General features: G+C 38.4%; 1 protein-coding gene across 2 annotated transcripts in view; it reads right to left on the bottom strand.

The window, feature by feature from the left end:
• Window positions 1-3,267: 3,267 nt before the first annotated feature.
• The window catches only part of GLT1D1 (glycosyltransferase 1 domain containing 1), a 59,772-nt gene continuing 45,063 nt past the window's right edge, over window positions 3,268-17,976 (bottom strand). For both annotated transcript variants that reach the window (XM_074921507.1, XM_074921508.1), the window contains 2 exons: window positions 14,747-14,845; window positions 3,268-7,807 (listed from right to left, as the gene is read on the bottom strand). In XM_074921507.1, coding sequence (XP_074777608.1) covers window positions 7,661-7,807; window positions 14,747-14,845 — 246 coding nt within the window. In that variant the 3' untranslated portion in view covers window positions 3,268-7,660. The remainder of the gene's footprint in view (window positions 7,808-14,746; window positions 14,846-17,976) is intronic.

The following is a 17,976-nucleotide window of genomic DNA, read 5'->3' as shown; positions in this document are numbered from 1 at the left end:
GTGCGATCAGCTGTATGATGAAGCTTTGTTTCCATGGGATGAAAGCAGTTTGGTCTCAGCAGTCTCAACCCAGTCCTTAGGAACAAGCATTTACATTCAGCCCCAACAAAAACCCTGCTGCTGTGGTTCACTGGGCTGCAGAGAGATCACAGACCGGGACCAGAGGATTTATTCTAGTCCAGAGAATGACTTGCTAGGTGATATGTTCCCTTTCACGCAACAGGTCAGCCCTCCCCGGTCTGCTCTGTTGTCTCCTGGCGTGACATTTAGAACAATGGTGCATTGCACTGGGAAAACCCAAGCCAGTGCTAAGATATTAGCAGAGGGGAGCTCCTGCAGTGACCTGTAGAGGCATCGGTCACCAGGAGATCCCAGCCTCACAGAACAAAGAGTCTAAAAGGCACTTTTCTTTTGAGGGGGAAAAGAAAAAAAAGTCCTTGGTTTGCAGTCTAACCTGCTGGAGAAGGGAATTATTCTACAAATTGGTCTTCTCCTTATTCTCAAAACAAATGCAACCTTCTTGAAAGACATCAGTAATAATCCTTCAAAGCTTCCCCTGCTTAGCAGAGAGAGGGGTTGAGGATACGCTGCTTCTTTTGTTTCTACTTTGGCTGTCTCATTTAATTTAATGGGTTTCACTGTATGTCCACGGGCATCTCTACAGCTCCCACTTCTCAGCAGTACAGAGTGCCCCGTGCTCTGGGCTACTGGTGCAAGGGCATCCCCTATCCCAGCTGGGTAAGGTGACTCAATCCTGCTGTAGAGCTGCCTGTTGGCAAAATCGGAGCTCGGCAAGCAGTGGGATAAAAGGACAGAAGTTGCTTCAGTGTGGAACAATGTTACCTTAACAATGGGAGACTTCCCCCTCGTGCACGCTTAAACACATCCTGATGTTTTATTCAAACAAATGACATGCAGGGACAAATGTTTTAAAGAGTGGAAGGGATAGAAAAATGATCTCCTTAAGCTACATAACAGTAACTAAATAGGATGGAAGATGCACTAAGTAACTAGATGCATAATACTCCAGGGACACCTTGGAGCATTTCCCAAGGCTACAACAATAAGAGATGTAATTAGTAAGAAACAGTAAATATAAAGCTGAAGATGAGCTACAGGCTTTGTGAAAGACTTTAAACCTGTTCAGAACAGAATCATTACTAGGGTCATACTGAGATCAAAAAGAGAGTGAAATGCTATTAAGAGATGATGAATATTCAGAACATGTAATACTAATGTTCTCCTATTCCAGAAAACGGTTATTAAATTTCCCCATTGCCTCTTACTTTGCTATACTTTCATACAGAAAAAGATGCAACTTTTTTTGCCTGACTTGCAGTGCGGTCTGTAAATAGCTATATTGTCACTAATACTTGGCCAAGGCAAACCTATTTTAAACAACATTACAAAGTGTGAACCAGCTTTTAATTGCCTTTATTTACATCAGATAGCACCTTGTATTCCAACAGTTGCTGATGCTCTTTGAGCAACAAGCGATAATGCCATGACGGTGTCACAGTCTGACTCCGAATTCAGCGGTTGGCTTCTAAACAGGGACTGAAGTGCTAGTATTTTGTACCATTACTACTTCATTAGTGCGTTACCTTTACAGTCTTACCTTGCTCTTCAAGTAACTGTTGTCATTGCTAGATTATATCAGGTACATGAATAGGGATTGTAAAGACAATAGCTACTGCCAATAGTATTTATTATTTCTGCTGTAGACTAGAACTCAGTTGTGCTAAAAGCCACACAGGTAGCCTGCAGCCTCCTCAAAAGCACTGAAAGAGTATGGGCAAGCACAGCCTCTGGAAAACACAGCAACTGTTTAGGTGACTCAGGCAGGCACCGCAGTGGGTGATGCAAGGTGTGGTGAACACTTGTACAAGAATTTATATATTTTTTAATTGCAGGTGACTTCTTACTTAAACATATTTTTAAAAGAAAAAAGTTAGGAAAGAAGCTAGGAGGCTGTAAGGGATGGCAAAGGCCATGCTCCAGGCATATAAGCTTCTGATATATTACTCAAGTTAAATTAAAGATTCCGTAAATCATTTCACTTCATTAAAGCCACTAAAATAACAGTGCAACTTTTCAATGGCAGGGATTAATTTTCGAAGCAGTACAGGGGCATTTTGTTTCAATGCCTGATGTAACTTGATTGAATCAGACAAATGAAGTAAGTGACCTCTATCTAGCAAGGTTACAGTTCTAGCTGGACTTATGTCTTAAGAAGATTTGTGCTGAAGTACACAAGAATGGAAATTGCAATGCAAGAAGCATACTAAAATATAAAAGAGGTGATACAACGTGCTTCTAGAGTAGGCAGGGGTAAAGGGTACTGTAGGGGTGTTTTAAATGCGGTTCCAGGTCAGCTGTCCACAACTATGATTTCTCAGTAACCAGATGTTCTCTGCTATTCTTATTAAAATGTATGGTTTAATTTTAAACAAATGTTTTAAATTAGCTGAATGGTAATGCTCTAGGGAAAATTAATTTTGAGAATAATCTTTCAGGCACCAGACAAAACAAATGCTGGCCTACATTTTTGTAAAGGATAAGAGATTTCAAGTGCCCTCAATAGTTAATACCTAAAATTAGAGGTCATAGGAATAACGTGGACTAGTTGATGAAAATATGGTTCATTTAATGAGGATTAAATTGCACATAAAAATTATTCACCCCTTTAGAAAATTCAGATTGTTTTTAAAAAAAAAAATAGAAATCTTGGTTTTATCTTACTGTTTGCTTTTATACTGGTGACCATAAGTCTTTTAATAGTAGATCCTTTACAACTCTAAATGCAATTAAGACTTCTGAAGATCAAGACTTTCCTTTGGCTATGTCAGGCAGAATTAAAGGTATCCATGGCAGCTAGGAAGACATGTGCAAGGCAATACCAAGCAATTGCAGCTCAGGCTATAGAGACCTGGGGTTTAAGTTTCAAACATTAAAGCAACTGGGCTTGGACCAACCAGGCAGAGGAGGGTGGAAGTGAAATAAATTCTGGAGTGATGAAATTACTTTGGACAACTTAATGAAAAAAAAAATGCTGAGATCCCACTGAGCCATTAAATGATTGATTTCCACATGGAAGCACCCATTTCCTCTGACAAGCCTTTGACAAAACTGTTTCTTTATTTTCATGTGGAACGGTTCTTGACCAGAAGATTAAAAAGACTGAGGGGAGAAAAGGACAGAATGGGTTATGAGCCCAACAGACAGGAGAAAAATATGTTGAAAAAGAAGACTGAAGTACTTGTGCATTCATTAAACCTAAAGGTAGCATTTGCAGATATTTGGATTGCTTAATATTCAGACTAAGTTGATGTTAAATTATATAGGAACACAAATACTTTTAAATCTTCCAATATATAATTTAACATTTTCTTTTGACGGTTGTCTTTGCGTCCTGCTATGTCAAGTAGGTTAATGGCAAAACATCAACACTAATTTCCCTGAGGTCACCAAGTAACTCCCTCTGGCTAATGTGGAGCTCTGAGGTTCTGTTAGAACCTGAAATCACAATGGTCAGCATCAGACTGCAAGTGGCATCCCAAAGGGCTCTGAATTAAGCTGTTGGCTCAGCCAAGCTACCAAAGCGATCATGGCTGAACGTGTAGGAGTCCTGCAAACCTTGGCATCCCCGGTAACTTGCAACAGTCAACTTTTGCTGTGTGCAAAAACTGAATTTAAAATGGTAATGCTCTAAATGCCATGTCGCTTTAGTTATTTTTGTAGCTCAGTCTCCCCAGATATTGAAAGAAATTCTTTCTTTCTAAAGAATTTTCTAAAATATTGAAAGAATGTGCTAATATACTTACAGCCATCGTCATACTCCAGTTCCTTCCGTTGATGCCTTCTGTTTCATTCATGACATCTTAAGACTGAAATACTTACAAATATTTCTAAAATGAGCTGTAATGAGTCCAAAGAGAAAAGTTTGACTTTTGTTTTCTCTAAATCCTTTCCCTAGTTCTATCAGACTACATTATTCTCCCCAGACACACTGTATAGTCCACCTCTAAGGCGCTCTGGTTATTGCCAAGATAAGCTAGTTCAGATCAGTACAATCTGTTTTCCCAAAGGCTGGCCTTCAGAGCCAGCTGCAGATTGTGCTATTGGCAAAGGACAAGAGCTTGACAAATTTTGTGCTCGCTCAAGGAAGCGAAGACCCCCTTGCTTCCTACCGAGACCCTTTATAAGGGGTAAGACCAGTTGCCTGTTAATGCTCTCCCAGGCAGGGCAGAGACAGAGGAGTGCAGTGTTGGCTCCACTTGCTGGGGAGAATAGCAGAGCCAAGACTGGAGGTGGGAGCTGGTAAATCCTTGCTGGTTTAAGCCAACAGGAACTTTATGCCTGGGAGCAGACAAAAATGGGAAGGCTTAACTCAGTATCAGTGTTCTTAGCGCATACACTGGTTAAGTCTATAACGGGAATGTAGAAACTAACTCTAAAAATTGGAATATGTATGCTCTAGGTCTAATTAAAATGAAATCTTATTTCAGGAAGCTCTCATTCCACACACCACAGGCTCTAGCTGGGTTTTGCCACACACTACCAAATTGTCTCCATTTCTGAAGTAATCCTGCCAAGAAAGGAAACAGCATAGTAGCACCCATTGTACAGGTCCACTGCTTTCATTCAGTTCCTGTGGATTCAACGGCAGAATTAATTGCAAAATAAAATGCATGTAATTGGATTAATTAACACTACATTTCAAGGTCCTGAAATACTGAATTAGCCGTGGGGTAAATGCACAATGAAGGTTTTTCCTGCAAACAGAACAAGTGCTATTTTTGGAGCTGTATCTGTATTTCATCGCGGTGTGCCTTGCTTAAAAAGCTGCTAGGATAAGAAATGGGGCTTTGAAGGGGGAAGATAAATACCATAATTAGGGCTGCAGGACAACAAAAGGATTATTCTTAAATATAAAGTCATTTAAGTGAAGTTGCTTGAAAGATAATTATACCTGAAATTGCATGCATGGGTCTAATATTTTTGTTACAAGGACTTACAAGACTCATTGAATATTTATGGGCCTGGAACATAAGACTGGATGAAATTTAAAACATAAATTCAATAGCAATTTATTATTATGAAATTCCCTAGCAGTTGTTGCCCCAACCTTTTAGCCTTAATAGACAGGCTTCATGTTGCAGAACACAAGCCCATGTGATAAATGATATCAAAGCTGAATGCCCTTGATTGATGAACGCTGCCTCATTTGATGACTGTAAAACAGTCCCGAGGGCTGATCTCACCACTATTTTGGTTGTTTTCTTTTTTTTTCTCCCTTAATGCATATATTGCAGAATGGTTGTTGTGCTTCTGATATGGTTATCACATGCAAATGAGCATGCTGTTTCCCAGATGCAGATTTCATATTTATAGATTAAATACAGCCTGAAAAATCGTATGTTAATTACATTCTGAGGGTGTAGCAGAATTTCTCACTTGAACATGTTTTGTTTTGCTGGAAATAGCACAAATTCCAGATCAATGTATTTAGTTGCTTGAAGCTTGGTAATAAATATATCACGCTTTAGAAAAAGCTTTCTAATCGTTACTCATTTACCATTAGCTAAATGCTTAGAATTCTATCTCACATTATGTATTTGTTTATTTGTTTTTAATAATCTGTATTTTTCAGAAGACAACCAATACTATAGGAAAGGGGGTGGGGGAATGGCTGAATATCAAAGCCAAACAAGCAGATTATCAGAGATACCCAGCAGAGGAGATCTATGAGATGTTTTGAGAGGAACAGGACGCCGTGCAGTCAACTGCTAGCTATAAATGTGGTGGGGTTTTTTTTTTTTTCTATTGGTTATAAAGGTCCCATACCATGTATGTCACGCTGAAAATCATGCTGGAATGTTGTAGGGGTTCCTCTTTTAGTACATAGCTTGCTGTGGCCAAAAGAGACACCACCATCCCACGAAATGCCTCACTACTCACTGGTGACAGAGATGCCCAAAGAAATACGGGTCCTCCTAAGGCAGCAGGGAAAACCCAAGAGGCTGATTCAGTTGCAGATTTAGAAACTGTTCAGTAGTAGACGTTGGCTGGTGGCTTTTAAACTGAGAACTAACACAGATGTAATTACATCCCACCCTGTCAAAGGACACGCCAGAAATATTTAGGAAAAATGTGCTCAAAAGGGACTGTAGCAATTCTTGGATTTCAAACCAGGCCAGTTTTGCCCTTGAGGATTGTGTTATCGAAGGCAATGCTGAGCAGAAGTGCATTACAACAAAGGGGGGAAATTCTGGAGAAGTCAATATTTGACATTCAAATTAGTTTCTTGTTTACCGTCCCAACAGTTGCAAAACATCAAAAATAAAGAGGAAAGCTTAAAATACATGGCAGACTTCATTATTACAAAGAATACTCTAACACAACAGTCATTCAAATCAATACAAAACATCTCACTGGTTCTCACTTGGGGGCAGGATCAAACCTATACAAAGCAAATAGTGTTTCCTATTAAGTAGTTAAAAATATGACCCTCTTTTTTTTTCTATAAATCTAAGTCCTTTGATGACCAGTTATGGATTCAAAGCTTTGTCCATAATCACTGGGCTGGCAGGAATAATTAGTATGGACTTCAAGCACAGATAAGTCTCACTTTAAAACTGCCTGATGAAGTATATTACAATATATCCTGAAAGCCACAAACAAGAACGAGCAGTACCAAAATATAGTAAATTGAAAATAACTTTTCCCCCCCGCTTCATCCCTTTTCACAGCTCTCATAAATCTCTTAGTAAATAAGTAAATCACAGAGGTACCAAAGAAACTGGCAAACTAAGAGGTAGTTTATGTAACAAAGCACCTCTGTCTGCAAGCACGTCTTGCTGCTGTGGGCAGCACTGTGCTGTTCTGGAATCTGAAGGCATGTACGGCTGTCGGGTGCTGTGCCAACCCTACTGCTCTAGTTGCTGGACTCAAGAAAAAATGCAGGCATAGGACTGCTTGGCCATATCAGCTTATCTGAAAGCAATTCAGATACTCAGAGGGCAGTACAAGACATGCCCTATACTCCTCACCTTCCCAAAGCATCAACACTGTTTGCTTTTTGGCCCCCTGATCATTATGCAGTCAACAGATATGTTGTTCTTTCAGTCTTAAGAAAGCTTTCATCTTAATAATTTTATACTCTCTTTATATAACTAATCTTGGCTCTATGAACATAAATGTGCAAGTCACATGTACCTGAATACATTCACATTGGTATAATTGGAAAGAAAACCGCTACTGCAGTTTGGTTAGGATGCAAAATGATCAGAACATCTGATGTAATTAGCTCTATGTGGTTGAGTGCTCCACTGAGTACGGGCAGTCATCCTCCCTTTTAGGCCTCACAATAACAAAAAATTTGTGTCTGCTCAAGGAGTGTATTTCTCCTATGTGATCTTACAAAACGATACTGGTCTGTGATGAATTGGTACACTAGAGACAGTGTGCTCAATTAGATAAATGTGATAGTTTGAAGTAGCCGGCAACTCCCATGATGTTGGTATGTTTGGATAGAATAATAATGCATGTTGTACTATGTCTTCTAAAAAAAAACCCTAAGAGAAACCCAAATCTAATTACATATCCATCATTAAAGTGCTCTACATAGACTGCTGAGTATCAGCTGTAGTCCTGCGATTCACTGGAGCCTTAGGACGAGCTTCTGGTAGGTTTTTCTTTCACTTTCCCATGAATGATGTTTCTTCACGTAGTCTTTGGCTCTTGTTACAATTTCTCTTTTCATAATGGGGTCATTCATCAGACTCTTGGACAGCACAACAAACTCCTAAAAAAGATAAAGAAAATAGTAAGTTAAAAGTTCCTTGAAGTTCTAATGATACTGAAACAGATTGTACCCATATCTTGATTTCAGTAAAGCAGTTCAACTGTGAGCCAATATATGAAGCTGTTCAAAGTAATTTCTCAAGGTCAACTACCAGTTTATTTATAAACAATGATCAATAAATAATTATTTTATGTATTATTTGACACAGCCCACCAACTAAGACATTTAAGTCCACGACAATTCCAAGACCATTAAGACAAATATGAGCAACAAATTTAATGATACAGAAATTGTTTGCCTACCCAAGTGTTAGAAAACCAGGCTGGGTTATAAATTAAATAACTCACCTGGTCTCCTGTATGGGGGACAGTTGGAATCAGATGTCTGATCTCAGCTAAGCTAAACCTGTATCTTTTTGCTACTTTGACATCTTTAGTTAATTTTATGGTAAGACTAAAAAAACTCACTACATAAATATAGACACAGTATAAAGGTAAGAGCAGGAATGCAGCAACAAGCTCTTCCAGAGTAGTTGCACCTGAGCAGTCACAGATACAGCAGCGTTAGCTCAACAAGCTCTGCAAAAACAGCCATATATGAATTTCCTTTAACTTTACTGGGCAAAATACTAGACCTCACAGATTACAACTAGTCCTTTGCCTGCTCCTTTGCCACTCTGATTTAGTTCTAGGGAAGAGAAATTGTGAACTTTAAACACGTGAAAGGAGATTTGATGTCTGAACTAATCTATTCTGAGCAGCTGGTTGAATTTTCTATCAAGAGTCAACTTCCAATACTTCAGCTTGATTACAAATGTGCTCAGATCTTTGCAAAATAGTGTCTTCGTTCATCTCAGAAAGGCAGATAGCTATTGTGTCAATGGAAAATTGAGATAATGCTTTATTACACAATTGGTAGTGAAGATCAGTGCATAGGGACATGGGGGACAAAAAGGATGGGAGAAGGAAATATATTATGTACACATTCTGCCAGCTATGAAAGGAAAAAAAACACAAATAAGACCAGAGTTCATATCAACACTAGGTGAACTAGCAAACTATACCTGAAAACCTATGTATACAGTGTGTATAAACACACACACAGATAGAAAATCTTGGGTTACCACAGAATCAATGTTGCTGTTGCGATGCAAGTGATGGCTGTGCATAATACATAACTATAATGTGACCCCTGGGAAACACTGATATGTGAAATCACATTGAACATGTTATAATCACTGCTTTGACTCACTGACAAGAAAAACTAGCAATATATGCATCACTGCCATGGAATTTAAATAGTCAGTGATGCACATCAGTTCTGCTGGAAAGGTCGGTAACTAGGTAATAGAATAAGGTGATTTTCATATATGCATATTAACAATAACCTCTCATTTTACATAAAATCAGCACTGCTTTTACTCTTTACTCTGTCCACACAGCACTGAAGGAGCAGTCTAGGGAATAGCCATGAGGGCCACATGCTTCGTGTCCAGCCTGCTTTCCATCCACAGCTGCCTTGCGTTCAGGTATGTGCTAATTTAACTCCCGCATTCAGTTCCTTACTAGGGACCCATGTGGTCTGAGGGGGCTGTTTTCTGACTGTTTGTGAGACTGTCCCTAAAAAAGATTGGTGAGGCTGGTCTAGAGAGTACCCCAAGGCCATGTCTACCAGACACTGCAGACACAGCCAATGACTCCAGCTCTGGAGACACGTTCTTTTCCTTCCTCCATATCTGCCAGGAATACAGAAGAGGGAAGGTGGGAAAGTCTTACATGACTTATGCTGGTTTCATCCAATTGCCTGTATAATCACAGTAATAAATACTGTTCACACTGAACTACATTCCAACTTTAATTTTATGCTCCTGTGGAGGATTTTATTTAAAGTAATGTTTAAAAATAATTTATGTAAATTACCAAAGAACAGAAGCAGCAATGTAACATTTCTTGACAGGTAGTCCTATTAGCATTCTTTTAAAATCTGGATACAGAGGACAAAAACTTGCAAACATGTAAATGATAGAAGAAATGACATCCTTATTCACAGTTCCAATACTTAATGCTGGGGATAATTTCAGGAAAATGCCAAACTGAGTCCAAAGCATAAAAGTAGAGAAACTGCAGGAGAGAGAAACAGCAAATGGAAAAATACCAGGAGATGGAGAATAAGGACTTCTCAGCTTTATCCCTACTTCTTCTGCTAATCAAATGTGACCACCTACAAGTCACTTGCAATCTGACTGGAAGCCAATAGGAAGATTCACTCTGACGTATCTGGGTTTTGCCTCATACCCTTCAAGCAGCTGGCTTAGCTTGTTTTCAGTTCTGGATGCTCAGCTTTAGATGGCAATAACTTCATTTTTCAGGTGTCTCCCTTAACTCCAACTGACTTGCATTTCAGTTGTAGTTTTGTGGTAAGTCTGAAGCACGGGCTACCACTTGCAGAATGAAGACAATCAGAACTCAGACTCTTTCAGAAAATCGAGCATTTAATTTTTCTTTTCTAGAAGCCTATGATATACAAACTACATGTGTGATAACATGTCTCTTTATCAGCTGTTATGCTGTAAATATTTGTGCAAGTGATATTTGCACAAATATTTGTGCACTCTCATATTTTGTTGCAGATGGGAAGTAAGCAACACTTTTAGTGGAAGAGGGGCAAAATTCACCAATACTTTTTGATTATCAAACATAAGGGTATGCATTTCAGCAGCCAAAATGAAGGAGTTGATACGTATGCTAACTTCTAACTTAGAGGATATCCACATTTCTAATAAGCCTTTTGTTCACATACAGAAATTGGTATAATTACTATGCATTTCACAGAAAAACAACGTAAAAGTTGAACCTCAGTAGTTAGCCACAATCCATAAAAAACAGGATAGGAACCATCTTATGCACATCCAGAACTGATACTACATGTACCCGTTTTATGGGTAGTACTTCACCTCAAACACAGGCATTTTTTAACAGCAACACCCATAATACATTTTTTTCATGGTAAATTGACCAATCATCTTTAAAGAAAATGTCAACTTCTTTATATAGTGCCTAGAAGAAATTCTGTATAATAATTTTTAGACACCCAGAAATACAGGTATATGGAAGATAAAGCTGGAAAATGAATGCACTGAGTAAAAAGAATGAATATTCCTCCAATTACCATGAGAACTACACCAGTGCCGCAGCTCACATATAATGAAAATAAGATGCATGGTTAATATATTATTTATATAATGAAAGTAAGTCTGCAATTAAACCATTTCATATCAGCTTCAGCAGATAAAAGAACATGATTCTTAAACAACAGAGAATCACCCCAGGGAAGGCGAACACCAGATGTAAATTCAGAATAGTGACAGATCTACCTAGTGGCAAGCAAAGCTCAGAAGTTGGCTGGCACATCTGTGTACTTCACAGGGCAACAGGCCAGTATTTCTAGGGGAGTACAAACAGTGATTGCTGGCACTGCCAAAAATTGCAAATTAGTCTATTCAGCGTGAAGGTTCAAAGGTCTAAAAACTTCGGCTATATTCTGGCTTGAAGCCCCGGCAGAAATGGCATTGACCTGTGTTTGGCAGAGGAGGCCAATGTGCCTTCCCTGTATTGCTGCCTGTACTCCGCTGAGCTGTGTTTCCCTCTCACCACTTCAAAAGTTGTCTCTGCTAACAGTGGTCTTTCCAGGTCCCGCTCTCTCTCAAACTCTGTTTAAGCTTGGCCCCTCTCTTACTGGCTTTGAACTTTATTTACTGCCTTCTGTTTACTTAGCTCCTTCTGTGAGCATTTACAGATGATGAACATATAATTTTGAAACTTAGGTTGCTGAGTAACTCTTTGTGTCTTCCCTTTTAACACGGTTTTGCATTATTTATTACCCTATTCTTCTCTCTTACTTATTTTCTTATTTTAAGTCCCATTAACTCAGCGTTAAATATTCCCTAAACTTGCAAATTCAGGTAGTGGCAGGATCAAACCATGATTAAAAAATAATGTGCACAGGTGATGTAGTATCAAGGACAAAACATTTAATAGCTTTCACTTTTACATTAACTGTTTCTATCTGAATATTGTCTTCAGTGACTGGCAAGGCTTTTGCCATTTCCAGTCAGGAAGCCTCAGCCTAACCGAAAACAGTTAATGATGACTTCAATTATGCAGAAAATTTCCTACTTTCCTGTAAGCCACAAAAGCTAACTAAATACTTTCAGCAAGAATGAAAGAAGAAAACCAACAGCATTCACAATTTAAAACAATTCTCATGGTGTAATGGTCAATTTATATTCCTCTAATTTAGCTTTCAAAAGATAAGATAGTCCACAGACCAGACACAATTGCTCGTATCTAATCTAACTGTACTGTAAAGCTTTCCCTCCCCAGATCAGTAACAACTTGAAAATAAGCAATGCTTTCAACTCTTGACCTGTGATACAGACTGGATCATCACAACCAGAGAGGACTCACTAAACTTGGCAATGAAAAGTCTCTGACATTTTCTAATCTTTGGTGGTCCAGGTTTCTCGAGACAGAGACACTTCCCCAAGCACGAGAATAGAGCACTGATCTAATGTATGATCTAATGTATGATTAAAAGCATTTTTCCTAACTAACCTGATGCGATTAAAGTTGCAGCAGAAAATAGTTTACCAGATACTTAAAATGTCAAAGTAATCTGAGTAACAAAACCCAGAAAACTTCCTACCAGAGCATATGTTTTCCAATCCGTATTGTCGGACTGAATCTTCTCAGGCAGTATTCAAAGTGCCACGGGCAGACTGTTCCTTCTTCCAACAATAAAAATATGAGGAATACTTTGAAACTGTAAGTGTTCTAACTTAATTGCATTTCTTTGATCTAATATAATTCTCAACCTCTGATAGACTGTGTACAGCGGTTTAAAAACTGTATTTGATATGGTTTGGGGAGATAAGGAATGAGTAAATGGTTACTTTATCTTTAAAACCATGATGGTTGGCATTCTGAGCTCATCTCTGCAAGAAGAAAGTTTTTCAACAACTCTGCAGTGGGATTAGAGTATTATCCTGTAAACAAATATCTTCCTGACCCATTTTCATACTCTGATAGTTTACACATTATTTGACACCAATGAAAATATAAAAGGGCTTTTATTAAATGAGATACAATTCTGTTCTACAGAGAAAGCAGGGATATTACCTTCCTTTGTAAGACAGGGTAACTGCACAAACATTAGTGATTCCAGTACAACTATTACCTAGGAGTATGATTGCTAATATGGTAATGCAAGTTACCATCTTCACTTGGAAGAGATTCTGTAGACTTCTGAGATAGAGTAACAGCAAAAAGGGGGTCAACAAGCAGCAACAGAATAGGGGGTTTCTCGTCTTTGGTACAGCATGTTGCAGAAAAGGGACCTCAGACAAAATGGTTTTATATAAACTAAGATTATAGAGTTCTAGACATATTTACAGTCTGTGACTCAAGTTCTGATATAAAAGAAAGTCCTTAGCCATTTGTACAGAGCCACTGATGTAACTGGGACTGCTTCTATGCTTGAAATTGCACTTTCTTCTAACTGAGGAAATATATAGCATCTTTTTAATTGATCTTGAATTCCAAATAAACACTTGGAATGTAGGATGCTTGGAGATCACAGAAGAGGCTTCTTACAAGGATGTATGATGAAGCTATTTGGGTCTGGTATGAATAATGTATTTGCATTCCAAGCCAAATGTAACCGGCATGTTGAGGGTAACAACAGAATGTATCAGAATTAACATCGGGAGAGCCACCAGTCTGTGTGTTCAACAAGATCATATATCCTTGAAGTTTTGAAGACGCATATGGAAGTCAATGGGCTTTTTGCAGGAAATACATGTACAAATAATGTTATAAATAGCTTTACATCTCAGTTTCCACTAGCCTGGAGGTACCCCATTTCCAAAGGATATTGCAAGAAGAAGGAATACTTCCACAACCAAATAAATTCCATGTTAACAAAGAAATTTTTTTTGTAGAAACCATTGGAAACACTAAATATTCCAGAAAAAAAAAAAAATACACAAAAACCACAAGCTGCAAGTTTTCTTCTATTAAAAGAACCTCCAAAACTAACTGAGAGAATTCACCTTGCTGAAACACAGCGTAATAGAATGCATTAATCCCACATTCCACAAAGTAAATAAATATGATACATTTTCTACTTTTACAAAATTATCATATGGACTGTTGAGTAAGGTTTTTTAATCCAGAGTTGGATAAAAACACTGAGAGAATCTGTGTCTGGAAGTCATCTCCACAACATACATAAATATATAACAGCAAAAAGCCATAATGCAGTAAAACATACTGAAATGAAAATTTCCAGCATTTAAATATGGGTAGTGTTCCCTCTCTCCTCACTCTTACTTATCTCCACAGAAACTTCCTTGCAACCCTTAATTTTAGTCATTAATTATTTTCTGACCGAGCAATATCTTGGACCTAATAATGCTTTATGTTAACACTTACTGCTTGGAATTATAGATAATGCATTATCTGAAACTTCAGGCTCCTAGTTCTCTTTTGGTTAGCTACTGCTTGTATGAGTTCTTATTTCAGTTAGTACCTGAAGGGAAATATGACATACTCATAGCACCTCTTCCACGGCTTGCTTTTGGAACCTTCAAAACTAAAGTGCAACAAGTTGATGAGAACAGAACCCCATTCAAATGGCAGGCTCTAAAGCAGCACTGGACAAACGTTCAGCAAGGCTGACACCTAGTAAAAGTTTAGTGAACTGCAAAGGGAATGTGAGACAACAGAGCTTCAGGAAAGACAGTCTCACAACCAGGCTTTTAGGAGAATCTGAGAAAAACTGCTGAGAGGAAAAGCCAAGTTTCCAGACAGACACAAGCATGTATTGGAAAATGAACCTAACCCTTGGAAGGGCAGATCTGAGGATTTGTTATTCTCTTACCTGAGGATTTGAAAATAGCAGTCCTGTTTCCTTATGTTTGATTATTGCTGCATTCCCAGGAATGTTCCTTGCCAGCACTGGAATATCTAAATCCATTGCCTAGAGGAATATAGAAAAAGGAAACAACAGTTTATTAGTATTCAGGGATTCTGAGATGTTAGTGACGACAGTTTAAACATTAAAAGCAGAAACAACAAACCAAACTTTGTTCCCATCTCTCCAATTTTTTAGCTGAAAAATACCATGTCTAAGGTGATCTGCTATATGAAACTTCTCTGAAATATTTTGTTTATATTTTTGTTAGTCTCATAACTTTTAACATATTAAGAGAAGGAATCAATCCAGAAAGTCAATGGATAGCTGCTTCATCCTTTATTCTTTTCCACCCCAAAGTATGCAGTTTCCCATTGGAAGCGCCTGACATATGGCAGGCTTGAAGAGGATGCAAGAGATTAAAGTTCAGATCAAGGGGTGTCACTGTAACTCCTACTGTTATTGTGCATAAATGAGAAGTTCACAGCACAAAAAGCTAGTTCTCCAACAGAAGAGTATCTGTTCTCCAACAGAACTAGCTGTTCTCCAACAGAACAGTATCTTCTTCCACTAAAACACATTTTTCAGATTTGCTGTAACATGCAGAACTGGAGAGATATGGACAGTTCAACAACAGTGAAGGTGACCGTGGAAATCACTTGGCTCTTTCTCCTCAGTTGTGATTCCTATGGGTCATATGGGAGTCTAGAAGGTGTCTTCCTTTTGACAGCACCTGTTGCTATAGCTTCTCTTGGACTTTGAGCGCTCAGGAACTTCAGAGAAGTATGCAGTGATGCAGCTTCTGACTGAATTATACTAAGAAGAGGAGAGAGTTTATGCTTTCAGAACAAATTTCACTTTCAAAACATATTATCGACAGAGCTATTGGTATGGGGGCTCCTATAGACCAAGGAATAAATCTGAAGAAGTAGGATTTGATTCTACAGAAGTTATGGGCTGGTTGCTTGATGTATTTATTCATTTATTTGTATGTGTATGTGTATGTATATGTATATGTATGTATGCATCTATGTATATACATAAGAAAGGTTAAGTGTGTGGGTCTCAACATGGTAGCATATCAGGTTGCCTGCAGAATCAGGACCAGCACAGCATCCATTCAAATCCAGTTAACCATTTCCAAGAGACCTAATTCCTGGCAACTTTAAAAAAGTGCAGCTTAGATTGTGAAGTAACCAGTGTGCAAACCCTAGCTACTCAACTCTGTTACTCATGCATATCCTGATCTAAATCTTTAATTACTATTGATGAATGTGGAAGTCTTGAGGTGCACTGACTGTAAAACCAGAAAAACTCATAATGTACAATAATCAGTGTCAAACAAGAGAAAGAAAGTCACTCCCCCAAATCTTCAATCTGTTTCATACTGATTCCCTGTCACTTCAGAGTGAATGCATTTTTAATTACTGTCATTACACTCCCGGATGGGGAGCAATTTTGTTTCAGTCTACATAGCAAGAAAACAAAACTCCAAGGAGAAAACCATGCCTTTTTATAGTTCGGACAAAACTGAAGACAAAAATACCCTGGCTGATAATGTACAGAAGCAATTACATTTTGAAAAGTGAGGGGCTGCTGTGACTTAGCATATGTCTTAATAGCTTAAAATATCCAAGAGAAACACTCTTTAAATCACCACTGCAGATGAATTTTCTCTGGACATAGAAATTTCATAGTCCTTCTGGCACAAACATCTGCTTTGCAGCATTTAGCTCTAAAAATAATGACAACCCTTAATGAAATAACCTGTTCTACACTTTGCATTAGAAACTACTGGATCAGCTGGAGATAATTCCGACAAATAGATTAATGCCGTGAACATAAATCAGAATAAATAAATGAGAAATATAGATATAAAAACCACAGACCAGATTTCTGAATTTATCTGTCTAAAGTTGTTGAGATATGGCTTTATTTACAATTAAAAAAAAGTGATTTTGGTGAGAGGATATATAGGTTTTTGTCATCCACAAATTATTTTGTCATTTGCTCTGACTTCACTGTTAAACCAAACAGATCTGTTTTCCAAAGGTAGATTTACAAAAACATACCATGACAGAATGACAGTATCTACTTATCAGTGCAGCCAAGTTCACCCAGGAAAAGAGAGATCAGTGCCCCACTCTGCCTGACAGGATTGGAATCTGCAGGTTGAGGAAGTTGCTTTTGGCTCTAATTACAACTACAGATCTAACACGTGGTTCCCACAGAAGCATCAACATCTTCAAGAGAGAGAGAGAATTCCTGATTTAGCTCTTTTTCAGCCCTTCTTATTGACAGGCTTAAATGCTCTTGTGTTCAGTCTGCTGGCTGTTGACCTCATTCAAACACGTTCAATGAACAGGGAATGAAGATATTTTACTTGAACTTCTGAACTGAAAATAAAGAGCTTGGTAGTGGCAGTGAAGTGTGTCCGCGTTCATTGTCACCTGCCTAAGGCACTCTCCTCACCTTTCTGTATTTCTCCTTTTAAGAAACAAAACTGTAAGAGTATTTCAGATCTGGTTACTTTCCAAACAAGTGATTGTCCATTCAATGGAAAGAGCACCATTAAAAGAAAAAGAAAGAATGAAAGAAGACACAACACAGCACAACCACCCCAGGACTGGTGGCTGGAAGTGCCACTATCCTCACAAAGAGTCACCTGCGAGACAGAAAGGAGTTTGGATTTGAGCATGTCAGATGCAGTGAATAGTGGGCACTGTGCTGTTGGGCTGCACATCCATAGTGATCATCAGATACGTGTGTGAACAGCCTGTGGCAGTTCTGTGTTGGACTACGTGTACCTCATGGTACGGTTGCATAGGCTGGCATAGTATTGCTGTACTGCAGTTTAGACTGGACTAATTTTTTTAAAAAAATTGTCTCAAGATATGTTCATTCAGTTCTATTACCAAATGCTACATAGTTGAGGATTCATTGAAGTTGATCACTAAGTTTATATTTCATTTTCCATAATTTCTGAACTCTAAAGGGAAAGACATTTGTTCTGTCTCACAGAGTTGAAGGGCAGTAACTGCTACATAAGAAAACTTCCAGATCCCAAAACACATAGGTACCAATGAATTATAGCTACTGAAAGACAGAACAGATGGCCAAATGCATAAGATGAGGGGCTGCCTTTATACCAGCTAGCCTTAAACAAATGGATTGGGCTGTAAATAATTACTGCATGA

The sequence above is a fragment of the Athene noctua genome, chromosome 17 (genome assembly GCF_965140245.1).
Source record: "Athene noctua chromosome 17, bAthNoc1.hap1.1, whole genome shotgun sequence".
Classification (NCBI taxonomy): domain Eukaryota; kingdom Metazoa; phylum Chordata; class Aves; order Strigiformes; family Strigidae; genus Athene; species Athene noctua.
The sequence above is the reverse complement of the archived record's forward strand: the minus strand, read 5'-3'. Positions and strand labels throughout refer to the sequence as shown.